Below are 25404 nucleotides of genomic sequence, written 5' to 3'. Positions count from 1 at the left end.
TTTTATACACATTTCAGATAACTTTTTAAATTAAATAAAACATTTTCAGTATGCCAAGAGCTTAAATATTAATGCTAACCCTAGGCTAACAGAGTACATGTACAACACACAAAAATGAGAAAGGAAATCCCAGAAAAGATGATGGCCTTTGGTGCTTTGTTGGTGCTGTATTTAGTATGTAGACCACGTGTCCACCCTGGAATTTCTATTTGAGGAGATGTGTACATTAGAGTTATAAATGACCCAATGATTTCTGTGCATTGTAAGCCATATATTCATATATTTGAGTTCCACAAAGAGGGTATTTGAGTCTTGTCACAGAAGATTCCATTCTCAAGGGAATTTGGCTTATTTTTACATCATTAAATCATCCATTTAAAAATGCTGCAGCCTCCTGGTCAGCCAAGATTTCTTTCTTGCCAAGTTGTTTGTGCCAAATATGTACTAAATATGCCAAGTTGTTTGTACCTAAATATGCTTGACACAGGAACACACAATGACCCCTGACTCTTCCAAACAAAAAGACCACAGATGTCGTATTCTCTGAGAGACTAATGTCTCTTAAAGAGTTATTTTATGAATCTCCTAAATTCATCACGAAAGAAATGACAGGGCAAAAAATTTAGATATATTGATGCTTTTATTAGCATCTGATGGACACTGAGGTCTCATGCCTGTCATACTAGCTACTCAGGAGGCTAAGATTTAAGAATCATGGTTCAGAGTTAGCTTGGGCAGGAAAGCCCATGAGACAATCATCTCTACTAAACTACAAATAAATAAATAAAAGTAATAAAATCTACAAGTGGAGCTCTGTCTCAAGTGGCAGAGTGGTAACATTGAGAAAAAAATAAAACAAAACTCACAAAAAAACACATCACAGACAGCACCTATGGCCCTAAGTTCAAGCCTCAGGATTGGCACTAAAAAGCAACAACAACAGCAAAAGAATACTGACCTCAAAAATTTCCCTAGTATGTCTGTGAATAAAACCAAAATTTACTTAAAACAAAATTTTGCTTAAATCACCATCCATCAACTGAATTTGTTCTTGCTTTCATTTGCCAGGAAAGAGCAGGTGTACATGAGTATTTATTAAATCATTGAATTAATGTAGCAGATTAGAATAATAGCAGGTGTTTCATGCTCCATTTCTTTGTTATTGTGGTCCTTCCTCTTACATTTTTATAAGGTGTATTGTGTTGAAATGCTCCTTAGAAAAAAAAAAGAAAAGGGAAGCTATATTATCCCTTTTATAAAGTCTTTGGTTAGTAATTCAAATGAGACAAAATTGGGCTTTAAGCAAAATAGTAGAAGTTCAGCTTTAACAAACATTTTTCCTTCCAAACAGACCTATGCTAACAATAATTCTATCACTAAAAATAACTTTATTGTGGTGATGTACAAAGGGGTTACAGTTACATAAGTCAGGTAATAAGTACATTTCCTTTTTCTTTTTTTACTGTGAAAATACTGTACAGAGAGGTTACAATTACATGGGCAAGGTAATGAGTACATTTCTTAGCAAGCATTGTTACCTCCTCCTTTGTTTCCCTTTTGTATCCCTTCCAACCCCCTCCAACCCCCGCCTCCCGCCAAAGTTGTAAAGTTCGTATTTCAACATAACGACTTGCACATCTCATTGTTGCAATGGGTCCACCTGTATCCCAATTTAAATGATTTGTTTTTTCCCTTCCACTCCACAAATTATACCAACACCAAATACAATGAGTTGGTCATGGGCTTGAACTCTGGGCCTGAGCTCTTCAGATCAAGGGGAGCACTCTACCACTTGAGCCATAGTGCCACTTCTGGTTTTCTGGTGGTTAATTGGAGATAAGAGTCTCATGGCCTTTCCTGCCTGGTCTGACTTTGAACTGTGATCCTCAGATCCACCTGAGTAACTAGGATTAGAGGTGTGAGCAACTGGGGCCTGGCAGTACATTTCCTTTTGAACAGTGTCACCCCCTCCCCCATTCTCTCAGTCTTCTCCACAGCCCCCTCCTGCGCCAAGTATTGTAGCATTAAGAAGTAGGAGGAGGAAGATAAAGCTTTGAATTTTGGAAACTTTGCAATCTGTAGTGTTAGACAGGACTCCTTTATTTGAAAAAGATAGAAACGTAACATAACCTGAAGTACAGAAAAGTACCACCAGCAAAATCTGAAATGTGATTAGCCATAGTCGTGACCATATCCAGGACTTGAAGGACATCGTCAAGACAAACATGCATGAGTTCCTATATATATGAAATCTAAAAATAAACTCATAGAGCTTACCAGAGGTAGGAGGAGGCAGAAGAGATGAGAAAGATTCTGCTGAAAGGGTACATAATTTCAGTTTGCTGGGAGGATTAAGCTTTGCTGATAAATTGCCAGGAATTATAATTATAATATGTCATAATTCAAAATAAATAGGAAAAGATGGAGGAGAGGAGCTGAGCATAGAAAAAAATGGAGTGGAACTGGGACTCATAGCTCATTCCTTCCAATACATTACACAAAAATTGTCTTAGTTATTAATATTCATAAAGTCCTGATTAGTGGCTTCAAATCATGGTATTTCCTCTCTGCCAAGGACATAGCCATTAAACCGATCTTTCACATCCCAGAAGAGGCAGCTAAAGAGGGAAATAACATCCACTCTTGATTCCCACACAAGGTTCTCCACCAGCACTGGTTTAGAAAAGAAATGCAGTCCTGACTTGGAAGTTAGAAATTGAGGTCTGTAGCTACATTTCTCAAATGTGTTTCCTTGTTTTACATTTGCTTCTTCTAAGAAAGTCTTGTGAGACAGATTAGGATGTCAAGGAAAACCTTCCACAACACTCTTCTGGTTAAGTAATCAGGAGCCTGGAAAGCAGCCCTTCTCCAGTACCATGCCACACTGGGTTGGCATTTTACCCTCAATCCCAGGAGATGCAGGATGCACAGTTGAAGGAAAAAAAAATACACTCATCTAGAGGAAATATTGACCGGCTGAAAGATTAGTCTCACAATTAAAGTGGCAGCCATTTAAACATGTTTGTATAGATCACTTGCTTAGCAATCGAGAAATGAAAGAACTGAAGTGAATGAACAGTCAACTCGAATGAGATAGATCTTCTTCCCCAAAGACAGATGGAAACTAGGTGTCATCACCGATTCTCTGCATGCTTTGATTTACTGTGCCGAAAACAGCTGAAAGCCACGGTAGTATTCTATTGATTAAGATCCCATTTAAATTCCATTTATTGATTTTGTAGCTTATAAGGAAGGTCACAGAAGAATGGCATTATCATCCCTCAGTGTCTACAAGCTCCTCTTAACTCCATGTTTCTTGTGTTCCTGGATTTCTCTAAAGTCTGAGAGTAGCCATTATGGATCCATTATTCCTTGGTTGGCCTGATAACCTCCACTACTTTCTCTCCTCTTATTGATTTTCTTCATTCTCAAGAGTCAGGGACTGGGCCTTGAGAGGAAGCAAAGTTCTGACCCAAGAATCTTTTCCTTTTCTTTGAGTGATCTCAATGTCTGCAAAGCCACTTCCCTCTACCCACAAAATCATAGTTGAAATGCCTTTGTTCAGAAAAATAGCTAGAGAGGAAAAATATAAATAGTTAAAAGCCAAGTCAAATGCCATTGCCCAAGGGATAAGGAAGGGCGTTGGTAGGTTTAGCCACCTCATAGTCTGCTAGACATCGTTCAAGCCTCTTCCATCCATCAAATGAGACCTTCCCGGAGCATCTTGCCATTTCTGATGTGAGCAATTGGCACAAAGCAGAGCATGGCTCTAACCCCTTCCATGGACCTCCTAGCAGAACATGGCTTTCACAATGGGTGACTATAGCATACTTAGACTTCACAGTAGGGGGTCCGGTTGGATGCTGGCTCTATCAAGAGGAACAGCTAAGCATGAGGCCCTATGCTGAGAAAGCCAACCTACTTGAGGCCACAGGCATTTGATTCCCCAACCCTGTAGTACCTAGAGTCTTGGTAATAATAAGAGGGGGAAAATGTTAAATACAGAAAGGCAATCACCCATGATTAGCCAGGAGCTGGTGGCTCATGCCTGTATTCCTAGCTACTCAGGAGGCTGAAGTCTGAGGTTTGAAGTTCAAAGCCAGCCAGAGCGGAAAAATCCATGAGACTCTTATCTGCAGAAAGTCACAATTCTCCTACTTCAGCCTCCCAAATAACTGGAATTATAGGAGTGAACCACCCTCCTTGCACTCAATAGACATTTTTTAGAGCCTTCTTGTCTGCATCAATCCTTAAGCTAAACAATGGAAGATGCCATCCTTCATCTCCTAGGTTCAATGTATTAAAAACTGCCTGTGCAGTCTGTTCAGGGATAAGAAGGAACCAAAGGCTTTTCTGAACAGAAAAGTAGTATTTTATACTGTGCTTCATGAATGGAGCACAGCAGAAATTCTGATGGCATACAGAATAGAGTCAGGTGGCATTTAAGGAACCAAAAAATAACACTTTCTAAGGAGCTTACACTAAGCATGAATGAACACTTTTTTAGCTTTTGTGCTAGATACTTGAAGAAATGTAATTTAAATGGGTGTGTATGGGGGGGGGGGGTGATGTCCTGGTCCTTACCCTTAGAAAGTCAATGCCCATTTTCACCAAAGACAATGACATTCTGATTAAGAATCTATCATTTTTGTCTTCTTTGCATTATGGTTAGGAACTATGGCAGAGAGTCTGTTCTCCTAAAACAATATAGCAGTGCCAAAACAAAATGCTGTGGAACTGTTTCCTACCCTCTGAGAATCGCTGACTTTAAAGGATGAATCAGTACTTATGCAGTTCTAGTGTCCAAATACAGCACTAAAGCTTTATTGAAGAAAGAAGTTCTAATGCAGATTCTGCCTTTACCTCTCCATGTCAGTTTAAATTGAACTTTGTTTGAGTCAAAGTTTATTTCTCTGTCAGGTCTAACAACAAAGCATTCTTTGGCCTACCAAACAGAACAAAGAAGAGTAAATAAATTCACAGATGTGAGAATATTTTTCAAAAAGCAAAGTGTTAGACCAAACTTACGTGTTTTTTTTATTGTGAAGTTACGTGTTTTTATTAAGCACTTTCACACAAACCACATCAACAAGTACAATTTATACTGTACAAGGAAAGCTGTGATGAGGGCAAGGGGCTAGTCTGCATAGCCTTTGGAGAAGAACCCAGAGCCAAGAATGAACATAACCACATCATACTCAAATCCTGTGTCTATCCAGTTACGATCATAGCAGAATTTTTTGCAGTCTACATAAAGTAAGCATCCTTTTCAATTTAAGATGAAATGATGTATGAAAATTTGTATGGGACACCCTGACTCCAGTATTAAAAAATACTGATCAGAAAATAAAAAAAAAGAAATTAACCAGCAAAACTGGTTCCTACTAGACCAAACGCAGTCCCTTGGCATATGCAATGGGAAATGTAGTACCCACACAACCATAATTGAAAGGGGAATACTTAGTAGATGATTGCTGAAAGCAGGCAACGGATACTGGTGAGCCATGAGATATTGGTGCCATCTGCAGTTACTCAGCTGTTAACAAGAACCCACACAACTCATCAGAGTCCCCAGGAATAAACACAAGCCAAGAAAGAGCTTCTCATTGTCATGCTTGTCAGTAATTGAAGGAGGTCCAAAGCCACTGAGCCAGTAGTGTTCTAGTGTTTTCTCGTATTATTACCAGAAGAGTGAGAACTGAAGGATGATGAATGGATTCTCAACCACCTAATCGCAGTGACATCCCCGCTTAAGAATACCAGATCTTGCCTAATTGGCACCTGGCACAATAAAACGAAACTGGTGCCATGCTAGCTGGCAGACATTGTCCCGTTTGCCCATTTCAACTGTGTGATGATTCTGTGTGGATTTATGGCCCATCTGTTTTCCAAAGGAAGAGTTCTCTTTGTATCAGGCTCTGGAGATATTTGCATTTGTTTGTCTAATTTTTTCAAGCTAACCTGCTAGGTTTTGGATTTGTTGTTGTTGTTGTTGTAAATCTATGTCACTTCTTCTGTTTAACATTTCCTTGTCCTTAGATTGGTGTAACAAGTTCTCAATTGTATTTCATTTTGTTCCTTCTATAATATGAAACCCATGGGTTGTGGAAGAAAAATGCTGGTGGATATCTTTAAATTACATACAGAGATTAGAATGCAAATTAAGTCTGGAAAAGAATTTTGGACCTTGATAGACAAATTCAAATCAAAGAGCTAATCCTCACGCCTCTGCCAGATGGGTCATTTGTCTGCCAGAGCTCAGCTTCTTTTCACAAAGATTAAAGTAGCACATTTTCGGGAGATAAGTAACTCATGGGGAAAAAAAATCTCTCCCTTGGTCACATTCAGGGCTATTTTTAGGACTAATGCACAGTGGCCAGATTGAAACCAACTGTCAATGAAGCAGAACCCTTCCCTCTCCATCACCAGCAGCCTTTATCCAGGCCAGTGCTGAGAGTTATGTAGAGAAACAGGATCCGTTGCACTCAGCACCATCTGTCTTTCCATTGTCCCCACATGCTCTCCTGGTCCAGCTTCCATACTAGGTCCGCTTGTGCCCATCACAATTTACTCAATTGAAAAGGGCAATTGAAGTGGACACTGGTGGCTCATGCCTACCTTCCTAGCTACTCAGGAGTCTGGAAGATCACAATTTGAAGACAGCCTGGGCAAAAAAGCCTATGAGACTCCATTTCCAACAATAATCAGCAAAAAGGTAGGACTGGAGACATGGCTCAAGTGCCAGACTAGCAAGTACAAGGTCCTAAGTTTAAATACTAGTATGACAGAAAGAGAGAGAAAGCTAACATTTTCTTCTCTCTCTTTCTCCTAGACTCTCTATGCTTATCCCATCAGCCAAGGTAGCTTCAATTATGACTATTACTTTTTTTTAACCTTATCTTCGGACCAGATGATGTATGCTGCCTTGTACAGCATCACTTACACCATGGTGATTAACCCTAGGGAACATAAAAGTCCCACCTCATGAGCTCAAAACCTAATACCTGTTTTGATTTATGTGACCCGAGCAAGGTAGTTCCTACAGGTTTCTTATGTATGGAATCAGTATCAAAGTAGTTCCCAGTCCCAGAGTTATGCGGAGACTGAAATGAGTGGATTTTGTATTTAGTAAGCAATGTACTGGAAATTGATATAATTGATGAGCCTACTCAAACATACTCTCTCTCTCTTTCTCTCTCTCTCTGTCTCCCCCTTTTTCTTCCTTTCCAATCTTGCATGCACTTACATGTTGTTTTTCTGCTTTTTAAAATACAGAACACTTTGTGATTTTGCCCGCCATCTTTGTACAGAGGTTATGCTAATCCTCCCAATTTTAGTATCTGTGCTCCTGAAACAAGCATATATTGTTTCCTTTAAGTCCAAATCCATTACTGAAAAAGTCTTGTGTGTAAACACAGCCAACCACATTTTCTTTCTTTAAAACCATATACTTTTTTAGTGGAACTCCACTGCTGCTGCCTCACATCTGATTTTAGGACTAGCTTAGGAGCAGCTTCATGATGCCATGTTAGGGGCATCTCCTAGGTAACCATCCCAGTAAAGAAAAGAGCATACTGAACAGAAGAGAATCTGACTGGGGACTGCATATGAAATCTGCTTAGGGATTTGATTTTTGGTTTTCTTTTCCTTGAATTTGGGAGCTGATATAAAATATAATGAGAGAATGGAGTTTGGGACTCAACAGTGGGTTCAGAAATTTAAGCATTAATGTGAAGCACCACTTGTATTTCCTGGCCTTTGGAGTTTTCATTTGTTTAGTTGTTTACAGGGCTGGGGACTTGCATTTGCTAGGCAAGCACTCTGATAGTTGAGCCACACCCCAGTTTTCTTTGGTTTTGGTTTGCTTTTCTCACACCTTTGCCTAGACTGGCCTCAAAGGCCAGTATCAAGTAACTGAGATTCTAGGAATGCATCATGAAACCCTGTGAACATGGCCTTTGTATATGGGTTGTTAGGTAGAAAAACGATGCGCTGTGGCTTCATTTCGAATGTATTTTTACTTAGAAATTATAATAGAAAATTCTTCCAGACCTAACCCAAAGAGGAGGAATAAATATTGATGAATAACAACTTCCTACATACAATGAAATGAAGAACATGCACATTTTATTTTTATTAGTACTCAGAGTCCCATAGGTAGGTGCTTTACTCCTTAAATCATGCTTCAAGCCCTTTTGCTGTTTTTCTTCCTGAGGCAGAATCTTCTGTTTTGCTTAGGTGGGCCTAGATAGTGATCCTCTTATCTGCTCTTCCTGTCTTAGCTAGGATAATAAGTATGAACCCATCATGCCCAGATTTCCCTGTTGAGATGGGGAATATTACATCAGTGGTTTTATATATAAAACTTTTCTGGGCTTTCCCTCTACCTAGACTCCAAAAACAAGAAAGGTCTGTTCTAAGAGTGCCCTCAGAAGCAACCAGAAAAAGGACTTTTTGGATCTCCCATTGAAACCTCTTTCCTCTATCACTCCCTTCCCTGAGTCAAGAGTACAAGACTTCATTTCTGCCTGTTTCAGAGAGAAAAAAATCAGAGAGACAGCTTTAGGAAGATAAGAGAGAAATGTTAACTTTTTAAAAAGATATAACTATTACAGGATTGTGCATACATTTTATTTCAGTGCCTTATAGCTTAGTTTTAGAAGTCTCTTTAGATTTTTTTTGGTTTTGTTTTTGTTTTTTGTTGGTCAGGGGCTTGAACTCTGGGCCTGGGTGCTGAACCTCAGCTCTTCAGCTCAAGGCTAGTGCTCTACCACTTGAGCCACAGCACCACTTCCTGTTTTCTGAGTGGAGATAAGAGTCTCATGGACTTTCGAGCCCAGGCTGGCTTTGAACCGTGATCCCCAGATCTCAGCCTGCTAAGTAGCTAAGATTACAGGCATGAGCCACCGGCGCCCGGCGTTTTTTGTTTTGTTTTGTTTTTGTTCTTTTCTTTTATTAGATTCATTGGATAATATCTCCAGCAGCATTTTGAACTCAGATTGAAACTAAAGTTTCACAAGACACTGAGGAAATAGATTATAATTGCAACAAGGATTTTCTATTGCTTGAAGTCACAATAGATCCATCTCAGGGCCACTCTGAAGGGAAGTACCTAAGTCACCAACACTCAAGTCACTGAAGGCCAAATCAATTCCATTATCACTCCTATAGAAACTCAGGTAGTTGGCATTCTTTTCATACTTTACCATATGCTTCTGTTCCACTGAGGACTTCAAGCAATGTCCCACCTGCTAAATACTTGAGAGTTCAAGCTGCCTTTGTGACTCTGGTTGCATTCTACCTGAGACAAGCTGACTAACAAATTCATTGTCCACATAGTGCCATCTGTAGTGAGATAGTAGTATTGCATGCTCTTCACAAAATCTTACTTCTTAAGATTAATCAGCAGAAACAACAATGGTATATCTTAGAAGAAAAAGCATGGAACTTCAGGCTATAGTCCATGGGTTGAATGTATTTCATGAAGCTAAATTCTTGAGTCTTCAGCAAAAGTGCATTAAAAGGTATCTTAGAGGGATGATCTAGGACAAGGGGGATAAAGAACTTTAATTCAAACAACCAGATATATGTTTCTACTGATAACAGATCTGAAGAACTGAGATTCACCATGAGTTACACCAGAAAACCTTTGGAAATCTCAACAACGGATGGCTCTATTTCTCTGGAAATGGGTTTAGAGTTTAAGGAATACGAAAGAGGCTTGGCAGCTGTCGAGGGAATTGTCAGAGCTCTACCTGAGGGCACAAGTGTTTAATTCTCTGCAGACAGAGAAACCAAAGTAATAAAGGCAGGGCTGCTATTTTGAAAGTAAGGAGATCATGGCATATGACATGAGGATAGTCCTAGTCTTTTCCAACATTTGGCACTAGAATGGATGGTAGCAGACAGAGTTTTACTCTCCTGGCAAAACAGTAGATAGAATTTCTCTAGGGATTCTGATTAGTCCAAGAAGAGGTATCTAAAAATATCGGCATTAAGGGTTACTCCAAAAGAGTTAAAGATAGTTCCTACTTAACTAGTCTGATGCTTTTTAAAGCCACCAAATGCGTTTTTTAAAAAATCCAATCAGCTTTCACTCAGTCAATTTACAACAGATAATTAAATTACTAGACAGATGAGGAAAACTTGCTTAAAAAGTGGAAATAAGCAAGAAAAAAATCACTTTGCAGAAAAAAATGACTGTACTGACAATTCTTTACATACACTATTAATATCATTAAGGGAAAACATTAGTTGCATCAGTGAGAAAAGAATAGAATACTATATTTTTAAAAAGGAATATTAGAAAAAATAAATTGGGCCTTAAGAATTTTAAAAAAACAGTAAAAACAAAACCCTAAATAACTCAAGCAAAACGGAACAGAGGAAATCATTATAGAAATGATTGATGAAAATGTTTCCAAGATTGGTTAACCAGTCCAGAAAAGTTCTATACCATTCTTTGTTCTCTTCTCCAGACTTTCTCTTCATTTCTAATTTCCCTTTAAGGCCCATGGGATGGCCCTGGGTTTAGAAGATACTTCAGAGTAGCCCTTACCCCAGCAAATATTCAAGACCCTTTGCATGCACTTGTAAACATGAATCTCTGAAGCTACATGTCACTGAACTTTTAAAGCATCTTTGTGTTCTGTGAAAGTAGCTCAGTAGCAAAGAACTTGCCTAGCTTGCTCAAGGTCCTGGATTTGACCCTTAACATTATTAATCAATCACTCAATCAATCAATTAACCTCTCTGGAAGGTATTGTTCTGTCAAACAGAGCTTTGAATTTCTATTTTCCTGTTATTTTTAGAAGAGTATCAGCTGAGTCCCACTCATCAGCCCAAAGAATTCTGGACAGGGTCAGATGGAAGGAAGGTTTGGTGGATGGCCAGAACATTTGTGCAAAAGTTATATGACATTTGAGAGTTTCTCTGCAACAAAAGTATAGCAAAAAAAGAAAAAATAAGTGACAAGATACCTAAATGGCCTGTCAGGACCATTATTCTAGTCAAGGCATTTCTAGTCTTATGCTCTTTCAAGATTGCTCTGTAATTAAATCAGCTCTGTTCCCATTTCACAGCACCTACCACCTTCTTCATTGAACACCAGAATTTCTTTCAAATAGTCTCATAGATCAACAAGGATTTTTTTCCATTCTTTGAGGAATATAAATTTTCCTACTTGATTGTGAGTTAAATATTATACATGTTTATTAAGATCTTTAGATGTCATTATCCGAGTGACAGGTCCAGTTGAAAGTATACCAGTCTTTCTGAAGAAAACATGTAAGCCATTGTATTTTCAGACCTTGCCAATTGAACTTATCCCTCTGAACTTACAATAGAAAATATAACTATGATTTTCTAGAATAGGATCAAGTTATTTCCTAGTGTGATTTGGTGTTTCATGAGTTCATTCTAATATGCAACATTCTATTTTTGTTTTTTACCAGTCCTGGAGCTTGAACTCAGAGCCTGGACTGTCCCTGGGCCTCTCTACGTTCAAGTCTAGCACTCTACCATGAGTCACAGCGCCATTTCCAGCTTTGTCTGTTTATGTGGTACTGAGGAATCGAACCCAGGGTTTCATGCATGCCAGACAAATACCCTACCACTAAGCCACATTTCTATCCCAGGACATTCTGTTTTTATTTAACTAACAACTAACCTACTGGCTCACTTTAATTCATATAATCAGAAATTGAAAGGAAATTTAATCATAGAGTTTAATCATGATAAGGGAATTTTTCCCTGACAAGTTACTGCTGACAGAGTGGAACCTGGATTTCTTGTGCTATTTAGAAATGAAATACGTTCTCCAACTTTTTGTTTTTTTGCACTATAAGGATTTCACCTAGGACCTTGAACATTCAAGACAAACCCTTTTCCACTGAGCTTCATTCCCAGCCCCATCTTATCTTTGTGGTCAAGAAGTTTTGCTCTAGTGTGTCATCAGCTATCTCTTTTAAAAGTATCAACTAACTCTTGAAAAATATCATGAGCAATCTTGCAAATGATTTGAGATTTATTTTTAAAAATAAAGACTGATGCATTTGAGCCAATGCCCAGCAATCTAAGGAAAATAGTCTGAACGATATTATCAGTATCCAATTCTGTACTAGTCTGTACTATTGTTTTACTTAGGATTGATAATAGGAAATACTTCCAAAGCTATACCAAAGAGGAGAAATGAGTATTGATGGAGCAATAGCTACCCACATACAATGTAACGAAGTACATGAACTTTTTTTTTACTGATGCTAGAGTTTGAACTCAGAGTCCCATACTTGCTAGGCAGGTGCTTTACAATGTAAGCCATGCTTTGAGCCCTTTTGCTCTGTTTTTTTTAGCTAATTTGTTTCTCCAAATGATTTGTGTTAATGAAATTGAACTCCTGGCCCTTAGCTAATGCTTATTAAATTATACACTGACTATATATCTTTATTTTTACTTTTTTTTCTTATTTTGACATATCTCTGCCTATCATTTGATTCCTCAGATGTCTTGAAAGCCAAATATAGTGTCTCAAGCCTGTAATTTTAGCTACTTGGGAGGTAGAGATTGAGGGATCAGAGTTCAAGGTCAACCCAGGCATTATAAGTTTGTGAAATTCTTTTATCTCAACCAATGGCTGGGTGCAGGTGCCACACATTTGTCATTCCAGAAACAAAAGAGGATAATAATCTAGTCTAACCTAGACAAAAAGCAAAATACTATCTTCAAAATAACCAATGGGAGAAATAAAAAAGGAGGAGAGATTGGTATATTGTCTCAAACTCTAGCATACCTACTCAGTAAGCACAGAACCAAGAGCAGAGCAAGCTTTAGGGCTGAGAGGTTGATGTCTGGTGTCTGCTTGGTGTCTGAACTGCTCTGTGAGCTACTCTTCAGGTTTATTCATTGTTCATATTCAAAGTTAGATAAATTTCTTCACTACATTTCAAAACATATTTAATGTAATAATAACCAAGAACACTAACCCATATTACTCTTGCTCTTTAACTAATTTCTATCTATGATAAATATTATATGAAGGATCTAGAAGTGTAGCTAAGGGTAGAATGCCTCCTTCACATACGTAAGTTCCTAGGTTTAATCTCCAGCACAGACATACACATATACACACGTGTTAATGCACATGCACATGCACACACAGAGTTAAAAATTTTCGATTTCTATGAAATAATAAAGTAGAGAAGGTAGCCTGAGCATTTGTAGTTTATTTGCAGATAGCACACTATCCAACTTTGTATATAACTTCGCAATATTGTCTAATTTTTGTTTTATTTGTGGGAAAAAGTCCATACATAGATGCAGACAACATAACTCAATCATAGAATACTTGTTTAGTATGTGCAAGAACATATTTATCAGATGTCTCAATAACAAAAACCAAGAAAAGAATGTGTGTGTGTATGTGTTGTCTCATAGCACCTTTGAACTGGTTTTGTAATCTTCCTAGTTTTCTCATTAATAGATTAAGTAAACTTTGATACATTCTTCAGCATGTGGAAAATAATTATACCTTGAACTGAACTGAAGTATCTTCATTGGAGAATAACCTTTGTAGCTTATATGTCTCCTTTTTCTGTCTTGTACCCAGTGCAGATATCAAGATTAGTCACTAGCATAGTTCAAGGTCTTTCTCCACACAAATGCCCAGAAGTCATTAGCAATAAGAAGAAATTGATGTTAATGTTAAAATTCATTGGTCATCTCTGCCCTATTGGCATATGTCTTATTTTAATTGCCTTTAACATTCACTGAACAGATCAAAAGATATTTGGTCCAACAAAAAAATTGACAGCCTCAGAGTCAAACATAGCCTCATATAACCAGATGTTAATTTACCTAGTCCTCTATTGCTGTGGCTCACATGTCTTGAGAAGGAAAGCCTTACTTGGTTTCTACTAGACTGTTAACTAAACCTCATGCTCCCTGGTATGAAAATGCACCCAGCAGTCCTATTATATTTCTTTCCTGGCCTAGTAGACACTTGGATTTACTGCCTGCCCTCTAAGGAATAGTTACAAGTAGAGATTGAGTTTTATGAAATAGCCATTTACCTAAGTTAAAATTGTCAAATCAAGCCAGGCACTGGTGGCTCATGTAATCCTAGTTACTCAGGAGGCTGAGTTCTGAAGACCACAGTTCAAAGCTAGTCCAGACAGGAAAATCCATGAAACTCTTATCTATTATAAACCATGAGAAAACGAAGTGGCACTGTGGTTCAAATGGTAGAGCACTCGCTTTGAGCTGAAGAGCTGAGGGACAGCACCCAGGCCCAGAGTTCAAACCCCATGACCAGCAACAACAAAAAAATCAAATTGATCAATTTAACCTAATCAAAAAATAATAAGAATCAAACAAAATTATACTGTCTTCCAGTTACAAAAGGACTTCTTTTCTGTTTTCAAAAAGTAGAATCACGAAAAAGAAGAGGCTGAATACCATGCACAAAGCATCATAATAGATCCTAGGAATGACAAAGATACCTAGGCATCCACCTGCTGATGCCTGGGTCAGGGGATGAATGGTCTTGTTGTCTATTAGAGGATGATCTCTTTGAAGACAGAGGCTAGGTTTTCTATGCTTTAGTTTTCTGTGTACTTCACATATGCAGGTATTAACTAAATTGTGTTAAATGAATAAAAGGTGAAGAGGAAGAAAGTGAGAAAAGAACAAAGAAGAATGTACACTCTAGATTGACTGGCTTCCAAGCTAGAGTTATTGCACAAGATAGGAAGACAATAAAAAATGGCTTTTTCTTGAGGAATTTTACCTCAATAAATTTTATACTTCAAAATATTTTTGTGACATTCTAGGGGCTTGAACTCAGGGCCTAGGCAACTGTCCCTGAGCACTTATTCTCATGGCTAGCATTCTACCTCTTGAACAACAGCTCTACTTCCAGTTTCTTGGTGGTTAATTGAAGATGAAAGGTTTTCATGGACTTTCCTGCCTGAGCTGCTTCAAACAAGACCCTCAGATCTCAGCCTCCTGAGTAGCTAGGATTACAGGCGTGAGCCACCAGTGCCCCGCTTCCAAAATATTTAAAATTCCAAAATATTTAAGCTGTGTCCCAAAATGACTTCGGATTGTTTCCAAAACCACTCTTATTTTGGTAATTCAGTTTTCTTATTCTGACATTCATTTTTGTCCGTTTTAATTTCCTGTTTCCAAGACAAATATGATTATCTTAAAAATACTTCCAGTTCAAGGTAATTAACAAAACATGTTTGTGTTTCTCTTATTATAAAATGATCTTATATGGTATACATAATAGAAAGTCTGGAAAAATCACTTCTATCACCTAGAGATTTAACACTGGTAATTTTTAGACACTATTCATAAAGTTGATCCATGATTCTTATATTTAAAAAAGAAAGGGTTGTCCGGGAAGGTGGTTCAGTGGTAGAGTGCTTGCCTTGCATGCATGAGGCCCTAGGTTCGATTCCTCAGCACCACATAAGCAGGAAAAAAAAGAACTAAAAAGGGGTTGATGTTTAATTATTTAAATCCTCTGAAATTTGGGGGCCAGGAAAGTACATTTTATTTTATCTAAGCCTAAACTATTATTTATCCATATCAAGATGATTTGGAGGTGAGAGGGTAGAGGGTTGATATTAATATCAGCAGTACTAAAGGAGAATCTATCAACATTTGTAATCCTAGGGAGGATCTTGGTTCAAGGCCAGCCCAGACCAAAAAGGTTCCTGTTACCCCTCCTCAACAGAGAGATGGATACAGAAGCACACACTTGTTTCCCTGGATAAGATCAGAAGCCTAGCACAGGCAGATCATGCTAGATTTGTGCCTGGGCAAGAATTAATGTCATGTCAGAAATAACCATCTGTAAACAAGGCTAGAAGCTCAATAGTAAGAGTACTTACCTAGCAATGTGAGACCCTAATTTCAACCACCACCACCCCACAGGATAGACACACACACACACACACACACACACACACACACATACAGAATACATTCATATTTTTCTTAACTCTCATTTCCTCCAGGACAGATATCAGTGGATGGATTTATGCGCTACCTGAGTGGAGAAGAAAATGGAGTTGTTTCACCTGAGAAACTGGATTTGAATGAAGACATGTCTCAGCCCCTCTCTCACTATTTCATTAATTCCTCACACAATACCTACCTCACAGGTAAGAATTTATAGTCCTTTGACTTAACACTTTGGCCAGTCTCATCACTGTGGTTCCAAAGTGAAGATCAAGTTTGTTCCAGTTCCTTTATCTAAAAGGCCTCAGAGAACACTGGGTTCCACCACATAAGTCTTTCTCCACCCATAAGCAGTCATGTCAATGCTTGTGAAGCAGTAGAATGTGTCTCTTCAGAGCCTACCTAAGCTTCTAAATCATCTGAAATGCATCCATGTCTGCTATCCTTGGTCCAATGGAATTTTTGTGCAGCAGGACTCATTCTTCAATGAACTTAAAGCTGTTTCCAGGGCTGGGGAAGTAGTTCAGGGACAGAGGGCTTGCCTGGCATGTATGATGCATTCCCTACATTGCAAAAATGGAAGAGGAAAAAATAGAAATAAAAAAGAAAAACAACCATTTGCAGTTCCACTCACATCTCTGGGCTCTGTTTCACCTGTAAGAGGGCTCTGAGGTCCTTAATAACTTCTGCTGAAGGTAAATTGCTTTTAGTTCAAGGTGAAACAGATCTATAGGCCAAAAGACTCTGTGACTATTTATTTTTTGTAGTAAAGATTATAACTAAATAGGAAAAAAAGCCACAGTGAGCTTCCTAATTTGATCTAAATGTTATATTCCTGTGGTTTCTGGCAAATCATTAAAAAGGAAAATATCAAAACATGTTTGTATATTCACAAATATACAATCTCACTTCAGATTACAATCAAAGTTTTAATCAACACATATTTTAATCAGCTCTGAATATTTTTTATATTTCAAATACATTTCCACCAAAAACAACAATGCTATTTAAAAACAACATCATTTTCCTGTTTCATATGGTCCTAACAGATGTAAGATAAAGCCAGACCTACCCCAGACAACAGAAGTATGAGGTCTCACTTGCTGTCCGTATTTGGTCAATGTTCCTCATGCTTCAAGGCAATTTTTCATTTGGGAGAGGATTTGAACTCAGGCACAAGGCCTTAGCTACTGAGAAAGATGTGTGCCATGACTCTGTTTGTCTGGCGTATCCTGAGCCCTGTTCTAGTCACCTGTTCCTTCACAGCAGCGCAGTGGCACAAAATAGACATCATTTTATTTCAACCCTACTCAGATAGTGAATTGAAGGGATGGTATTACCTATCCCATACCATATTAGGTCACATCTGGGGACAGAATAAAGGGACCAAAGCTTGGTGCCAGTGAGTTTCATGTATCATCAAAGCTCTGAAGGAGGTTGAAATGTGGAGGATGGAAGTTCAAAGCTAGCACTGGGAGAAAAATAACATGCTTAAAGCTGGGTTGAAGGCATGATTCAAGTGTTAGAGCACCAGCCAAGTAAGCAAGAAGCGCTGAGTTCAAACTTAAGTTGCAACAAAACAAAAGAGAAAGATGAAGGAAGAAAGAAGAGAGAGGGGAGAAAGAAAAGAAAGAAGGAGGGAAGGAAGGAGGAAGGAAAGAGGAAGGAAGGAAGGGAGGGAGGGAGGGAGGGAAGAAAGGGAGGAGGAAGGACAAGGGGAAGAGGGGTGCTTGGGTGCCAGAATCAGCTGGAGTCTTCTCCAACATGCCTGGCACCTCAGCTAGAATGACTCAAAGCTGGAATGAGTCATAGCTATGAACCTAGTTGCTTATAAGAGGCCTCAGCTTGGCATCTTGGGCTCTCTCATACCATGGTAACACTAAGGTAGGTGGACTTCTTACATGGACGCTCAGGGTTGCAAGAGCAAGCAAATAAGAGGCTTGATTTGCCATTTTTCACTTCATGACGGCAGCTTCACGACATTATTTCTTTATTTTTCAAAAGAATCATAAGCCTACCCAGATTCAGAGAGGTGACGTGGACCACTGCTTCCAGTAGGAGAGGGACAAGTATTGCTTGGTCCTGATTGTAAAACCATGCAGGTTTCATTCAGTTCAAGAGTCCACTTAGCCTCCTTGGATTCAATCATTTCTCTGGCTACTTCAAAAGTTTCATAGCTCCCATCCAAGTTCATGGGACTTTGGGAAACAACTTTTATTCCTTCTTTTTTAGAACATAATTCACAAAGATATTTCCACGTCTATCTTCCAACTTAAGTTCTTGGTTCTATAGCCTTCCTTTGCTTTTATTACCCATTTTGATGCTTCACAAATTATTCATAGTTACTAATTTGCTTTACTATAACAATATAATAATCCTGAGGAAATAGTTTCTACTGATGAAAACTACAAAATATAGATCGAATATCTATAAGATTATAGTTGGTTTTATTGTTGGGCTTTTGGTTTTATTTTTGTTTTGCAGGGATGGGAGATTGAACTCAGATTCTTGTTCCTATTAAGGCAAGCACTCTACCATTGAGCTACATCCCAAACCTCTATATTCTTAAAACTGCATTTCAGTAGGGAGCTTCAACCAAATTAATTTCCTGACTGTCACTCGTAAAGCCATTCCTCCTTATAACTTTGTGAATACAGTCATGGTAGAAAATATGGTTCCATGGCGTCAATTTGATTTAAGTTTGAAGGGTTAGCATATTAGTGGCTAAAATTTGTTAAAAAGTAGAGCTGATGGGAATTAGGAGTCGCACAGCTTTTTTCTCTTGTGATACTGTGAATGAAACCCAGTACTTCTCACATGCTAGGAAAGCACTCTGCCACTAAGCTACATCCTCAGCCTTCACACAGCACTCATTGATGGAAAAAGTGCTCAATGAGCTGGCTCCAGATTTCTGTATTTGACTCATATAGGTAATTGTCTGCGCAATTATTTAACTTTCAGTGTTAGAATACATGTTTTCATACATTCTCAAAATTTGAAAATGGGAATTGTCTTAAATTCTATTCTGCTCATGAGTGATATTTTGTTGTTTATCTTGTCCCTCCCTTTCAAAACTATGTATTATACTAAAATGCACATTAGAGTTAAATTAAATAAACTTTCCTCATTTTATCTTGTTTAATTTAAACTCCTTTATTTTCATTCAGAGGAATTAAGAGGAATTCTCTATAATTAAGAGAGAGAGAGAGACAGAGGCAGAAACAGAAACAGAGAGACTGACAGTGAAATGGACAAACAGAGATAGACTCAGAGAGAGAAAGAGAGACAGAGAGAAATGTCTGTGCAAAAATTAGCACAGGCTTTTCAAGGTTTTGCCTGAAATCCTCTTTGAATAAGAGTCAGTTTCAGTTCATATATCAGTAATAATGTCATTGTTTTAATTGTAAATGAAACTGATATAGAACTTGTGGTTCTCAAAGGCCTTTAGATAATTTGAAACATCTGTGTTACAAATTTTAAACTCCTAGGAGTGCTGGTGGCTGATGCCTATAATCCTACTTAGGAAGCTGACATCTGAGGATCACTGTTCAAAGTCAGACCAGGCAGGAAAGTCCATGAGACTCTTATCTCCAATTAACCACCAGAAAACCGAAAGTGGCACTGTGGCTCAAGTGGTAGAGCACTCGCCTTGAGCTGAAGACCTCAGGGACAGCACCCAGGCCCAGAGTTCGAGCCCCACAACTGACTATATCTATATATCTATCTATCTCTATCTATCTATCTATCTATCTATCTATCTATCTATCTATCTCTCTCTCTATATATATATATATATCAAACTCCCCAAAACTAATTAAGAATGCTATAAAATAAACTTGCAACCAAAGCCAAATCCAATAGAATTTAATTAAATTTAAAAATCAATACCTAAAAGAATAAGATAGATTTTTATACTTCAGTTTTGAAGATAAGTTGGAAGTTTATCTATAGAAACTATTTAAAATAAAGAGTTGTTTTATAGAAAAAATCTATTCAAATGCATCTAAGAAATGCTGGGATTTCCTGTTACGGGAAGTTAGCTCTTAACTTTTCTATTATTAGAATATAGGTGAAAAAAATGACTCATAGACGAGTTGTTAAGTAAGGTGACCACCAATTCTCATCTTCCTCGCCACTTCTCTAATTTGGGGACGGGGGTGGCATTTAAGAACCAGAATTTCTAGCTAGGAGCTGTAGCTTACACCTGTAATCCTAGCTACTCAGGAGGCTGAGATCTGAGGATCACAGTTCAAAGCCAGCCCAAGCAGGAAAGTCTTTGAGATTCTTATCTCCAATAAACCACTAGAAAACTGAAAATGGCACTGTGGCTCAAGAGGTAGAGCTCTTGCCTTGAGCTGAATTGCTGAGGGACAGCACCCAGGCCCAGAGTTCAAGATCCATGACCAACAACAACAACAACAAAAAGAGCTAGCATTTATCTTAAAATTCTAGTCTAAATTCAAATAAGACGAATTTCATTACGTGAGATGCTTTCCTTTGAACTTTCAATGGCACTACATTAATTAAATACACAGTATAAAAAATAATTAATTTACCAATGCATTTTTGTGTTTCTTTCCCTCCTCATTATTGCCCCTTGTTGAATTCCAAGGTCGATCCAATAGGAAAACTAAATCCAATCTGAGAATAATATATAAAGAGAATGAGTTGGTTTTTTAATTATGATGGTCAGTTTGAGATTTTGGGTGTTTTTGACAATATACCCAGTAGTGATTATGTTTGAAATTATTGTTTTTCTTGACAAATTCACCTTGATGATTCAGAGACAAAATACATCCATTCAATCTATACCTTGGAGTATTGCATAAACCTTGCCATGCTCCTAAAACATGTCAGAGAGAAGGATTTTATACAAAGGCAAGGCAACGTGATATAACTCTGAATAACTAACACCCTTATAGAGCTCAGAACAATAAGCATTAGATTTGAGATTTCAATGTTGAAAACATTAGATTTGATATCTCCAATATTTTTATTGATTAAATATAATAATTCATATAATAACTCATAATTATAAAGAATACAGATAATGATGACATACATGACATATGAAAAATATATGATACAGATGGCATGCATGGTGCATATGGCACCCATAGCACATGTGACATGTATGATACATGTAACACACGACACACACTCCAGTATGGCATATGTGACATGCATGGCATATTTGATGCACACATGACATACATAACATGTATGATACGTATGTGGAAGGTGAATGATATGCATGACATAAATGACATATGGAAACATATATAGCATAAATGACATGTGTGGCATATGCAATGTGTGTGATGTGTATGACACATATGACATATCTGACACATACATGACCTATACAACATATATGACATGCACACACCATGCATGGCAGTGACACACATATACTACATGACAGATAAATGATGTATAAATGACATATATGGCATCAGTGACACATATATGATATAAATTGCTTCTATATTTTCAAAAGTCAGTTGAACTTATTTATATATGAATATTTCTGCACGATGTATTGGCTAACATTCATTGACATGTTTATGATTCAAAATAAGTTAGTATGAGTGCTAAAGTTTGTGTTTGTCTTTATAATTGGTTAGTTGTTTTTCTCTTTAAACATTGGTTTAATTACTTTCTTTCCATTTCATTAAAAATTTTGGACTTATGTTGACACCTCCAATGAAGTTTCCTAAATTTGTCTAGAAAAAATCTTAATAGATTTATGAAAGCAAACACAGTATATTTAAAAAGTTTCATTACTCTGAAAAATGTCCTAATATTAACTATATGTATAAAGTAGCTAATAAGAATTCAAAATGTTTTATAATGAATCTCCTCAAGTCCATATTAATCTGTTTTGTGTTTCTCAACATTGCATTCATTGTGAAATTGTTCATTCAAAGATCTGAGCAAAATTATGTGTGAGAGGATATATATTTTCATCTCTAAAAACAAAGTTACTCTTCAATGTGCTGATTCTGATTTTTTTTTACTTCTCTGAATGCCTACAGTCATTTATGTGAATGTAATGGTACATTCAATTTTAAAGATGACTGAACAGTAAAACTATCAATGAAAGACGGCCATTTAATGTTTTGTATGGTGCATTTTATCTCTATAATAATATATAAAACATGGGTAACATTGTAAGGAAAAAAAAAAAGAGTGTTCATGACCAGAGAGAGAATGCCAAGGACTGAATGACTCATGACACATCACCAACACCAACCCCTGGAGATCCTTGGTCCTAGAAGCTATAGTTATTGGATCAAATCAAATGGAACTATAATGGATGGGATGCAATAAAGAGATGCTTAGAATTTTAGGAAGAAAAGCAAAGCAAGTTTGAGACTCCAGGCAGTAAAAGAGTGATGGAGATTATCAATGTATGTGTTTGAAAAGGAAAAAAAACAAGTCTCCATAAATGAAGTGAGGTATACATGGAGGCTAATGTTCATTTAAAGGCATTGTGCATTAAAGACCATTACAGATAAATATTGGTTCTCAAAATACAGTTTCTTTTGGAGATTTCATTATTCATAAAAATTATTCATTTTAAGAATGAGCAACAAGCCTACCTTAGAAGGGCTTGGATAACATTAGATCTTTGACTATTAATTCTTTCTGAGTCTCTGTCTCTGTCTGTCTGTCTCTAGATTTTTCCAGGAGTCTTTTCATCTCACAAACCCAACCATACAGCCTTTCCATTCCTTTCAGAACACACTGGTCAATACTTAAATGTATGCCAAAATCTTTTCAGCTGTCTTTCAAATGACAAAAGAAAAAATTTTTTCCAAGCAAATTCAAAGAAATGTTTCTAGAAACTTTTTGAGCCTTTTCCAACTAAATGGTCATATATTGGTTAGGTATTGTAAATGTAAAATACAACTTTGTTTTGAAAGGAACTAAGAAGACCCTTCATTATGAATGAACCAAATATGAGTAACTGTGGCCTGTAGATTCAGATTACCCTGAGTGGCATCTTCCCCTGTAACCATGGAAACAAAGAAAGCCATCCTTTACCATTACATTGGTAAGAAGTTTAGGAAGTGGGACAGCTTCTGCAAAGGAAGAAGAAATTCTCTTCCATAGGTTTCAGATGACAATATAGCATCCTTAGTTTTAGGGTGGGCAGAGGCTAGAGTTGTATTAAATGTTGTGATACAGTCCAAGAACTTTATTGATTGATCAAGAGGTTGTTAGCTCAAATACAAAAATCAAGGTAATGGAAGCTGAGCACAGCACATGTTTCAACAGTTGGAAAGTTAGAAATCAGACTGGGATATATAGTGAGATAGGATCCTTCAAAAAATTAATTAATTAATTAAGGTCATTGGCTACTAGGAGACCCAACAGCGCTCTTATTTTAGCTCTAAGCTTCCATATTCCATTTCAAACAACCATGATGCCAACAAGGTCAGCAATCTTTAATACACATGCATCTTTTTCAAATAATGTCTGTTCATAGTATTTATTTACTTTACTACACCATTAACTGTGATCTAGCTTTAAATCCATGACAACAACTCTGTTCACCAAAGTATCAATGAAGTAGGCTCAGACATCGCCCAATAAGTAATGATATTGGATACAGTCAACAGACACACAAAAATCTTCTCTGTCCTTTCATACCATTGCCTGGATTTGGTTTGGTTTGGTTTTTTGTTATTGTGGTGGTGGTGGTGTTTTTGTCTTTTTTTGGGGGGGGGATTTGTTTTGTTTTGTTTTGCTGCAGGGGCAAGCAGTTTCAATGAGATAGCCTGATAATTATTTAAAATCTTCACCTTTTGTTTATGTAGCCCTAAGTTGTAGGAGTAATGTAAATGCTTATCTTTACTTCTTTATTTACGTTCTTCCCCCTTTTCCCTTCCTTTACTAGAGAGATTCGTAAATTTTTACAGAAGCAATACATTCTGAAGCCATTATCAATGGCATCAGGAATTTCTAGGTTGTTCTGTCAGCATTTCTGTTTTTGTGAACACGTTTGTGTGTTAAACATGTCTGCTTTTTGTTCTTTTTTTTTCTTCTTATTTTTCAGTAAAGTGTTATGCAACCCTCCATAATCAGACTTTCAGTGCATTTATAGGGCTCTGGAAAACTCAACAATGTCATCCCTTTGTTATGCTGATGGTCGAGTGTTGTGACATGCATATAAAAATAAAATTAAGTCAGGAAGCTTAAATTCCATTTTCTTTCTCCTGGGTGTCTCTACAAGGCAGATCTTGTCCATTTCAAAGTTACTTTGACAGTTCGTATGGCAATAAAAAATGATGGAGGCTAATGGAGTATAAATCAAACCAACATGGGAAGCCAAAGACTTCAATTTGTATGAAAACGGCCTTCTCCCAACAGTTGTTTATTATTAGTCTTTAAAAATAATTTGTCAAGCTGGGAGCTGGTGACTCACACCTGTAATCCTAACTAGCTATTCAGGAGACTGATTTGAGGATTGTAGTTTGAAGCCAGCCCAATGGAATAGTCCCTACGAGACGTTTATCTCCAATTAACTATTCAAAAACCAGAAATGGCATGGTGGCTCAAGTAGTCAAGCACTAGTCTTGAGCACAAAGAGGCTCAAGGACAGGACCAGGGCACAGGACCAGCCCCATAACCAACAACAACAACAACAATATTTATTATTATTATAATCTATCAAGAAATTAGTGACACCTATTAACTTCTAAAGAGTAAGTATGTTGATAGTTTCTCTGTGCCCTGTATTCTACCCTCAGACTTTTTAGGGGCCTTGATTATGATAATCTCATCCCTTCATTGTGGTATTTCAGCTCTGTTCACAGAAACTTTAAGTTTTCATAGTTGCCCTTTTGTTTGTGTTATTGGACTCTATATATCTAGCTAGCTAGCTACCGTCTATATCTGTCTACTTATCTTCTATGTATCTATGTGTCTGTCTATAGAATTTTATAGTTCTATCTCTCATAGGTGGGAAGTTGATCCATTTTGAGTTCATTTGTTGGGTAGATTATCAAATGAGAATCAAACTCCATTCTTTGGATGTAGCTGTTCAGTTGTCACAAGACAAGGCATTGAAGAGAAGGTTCTCACTACACTGAGTTATCTTGGTAACCTGTTGAAACTTTATTTATGGTCATTACTGCTGCTGCATTAATCTATATGTATATCCTTACCAGACTACCATATCATCTGTCTGCTATAACTTTGTAATAACTTTTAAAATTTGAACTCTGATTCTTCCTACTTTATATTTTTAAATATTATTTTGACTAAAGAAGGCCCATTATATTTCAATATAAAGTTTTATACCACAGTGTCAATTTATTGGGTTTTGACAATAATTTTGTCAGCCCGGATACTTATGCCATTTTAACAATGTTAAATCTTGTGTTCCATATTTTAAAAATTCTGGTTGTTGGGGTTTTTTGTTGTTGTTGT

General features: G+C 37.3%; 1 protein-coding gene across 2 annotated transcripts in view; it reads left to right on the top strand.

Annotated features, from left to right (window-relative positions):
* Positions 1-25404, top strand: part of Plcb1 (phospholipase C, beta 1 (phosphoinositide-specific)) — a 614138-nt gene that overhangs the window by 437049 nt on the left and 151685 nt on the right. For both annotated transcript variants that reach the window (XM_013011003.1, XM_013011004.1), the window contains exon 10: positions 16020-16166. In XM_013011003.1, coding sequence (XP_012866457.1) covers positions 16020-16166 — 147 coding nt within the window. The remainder of the gene's footprint in view (positions 1-16019; positions 16167-25404) is intronic.

This window comes from Dipodomys ordii, unplaced genomic scaffold (assembly GCF_000151885.1).
Source record: "Dipodomys ordii isolate 6190 unplaced genomic scaffold, Dord_2.0 Scaffold13, whole genome shotgun sequence".
Lineage (NCBI taxonomy): Eukaryota > Metazoa > Chordata > Mammalia > Rodentia > Heteromyidae > Dipodomys > Dipodomys ordii.
The sequence above is the reverse complement of the archived record's forward strand: the minus strand, read 5'-3'. Positions and strand labels throughout refer to the sequence as shown.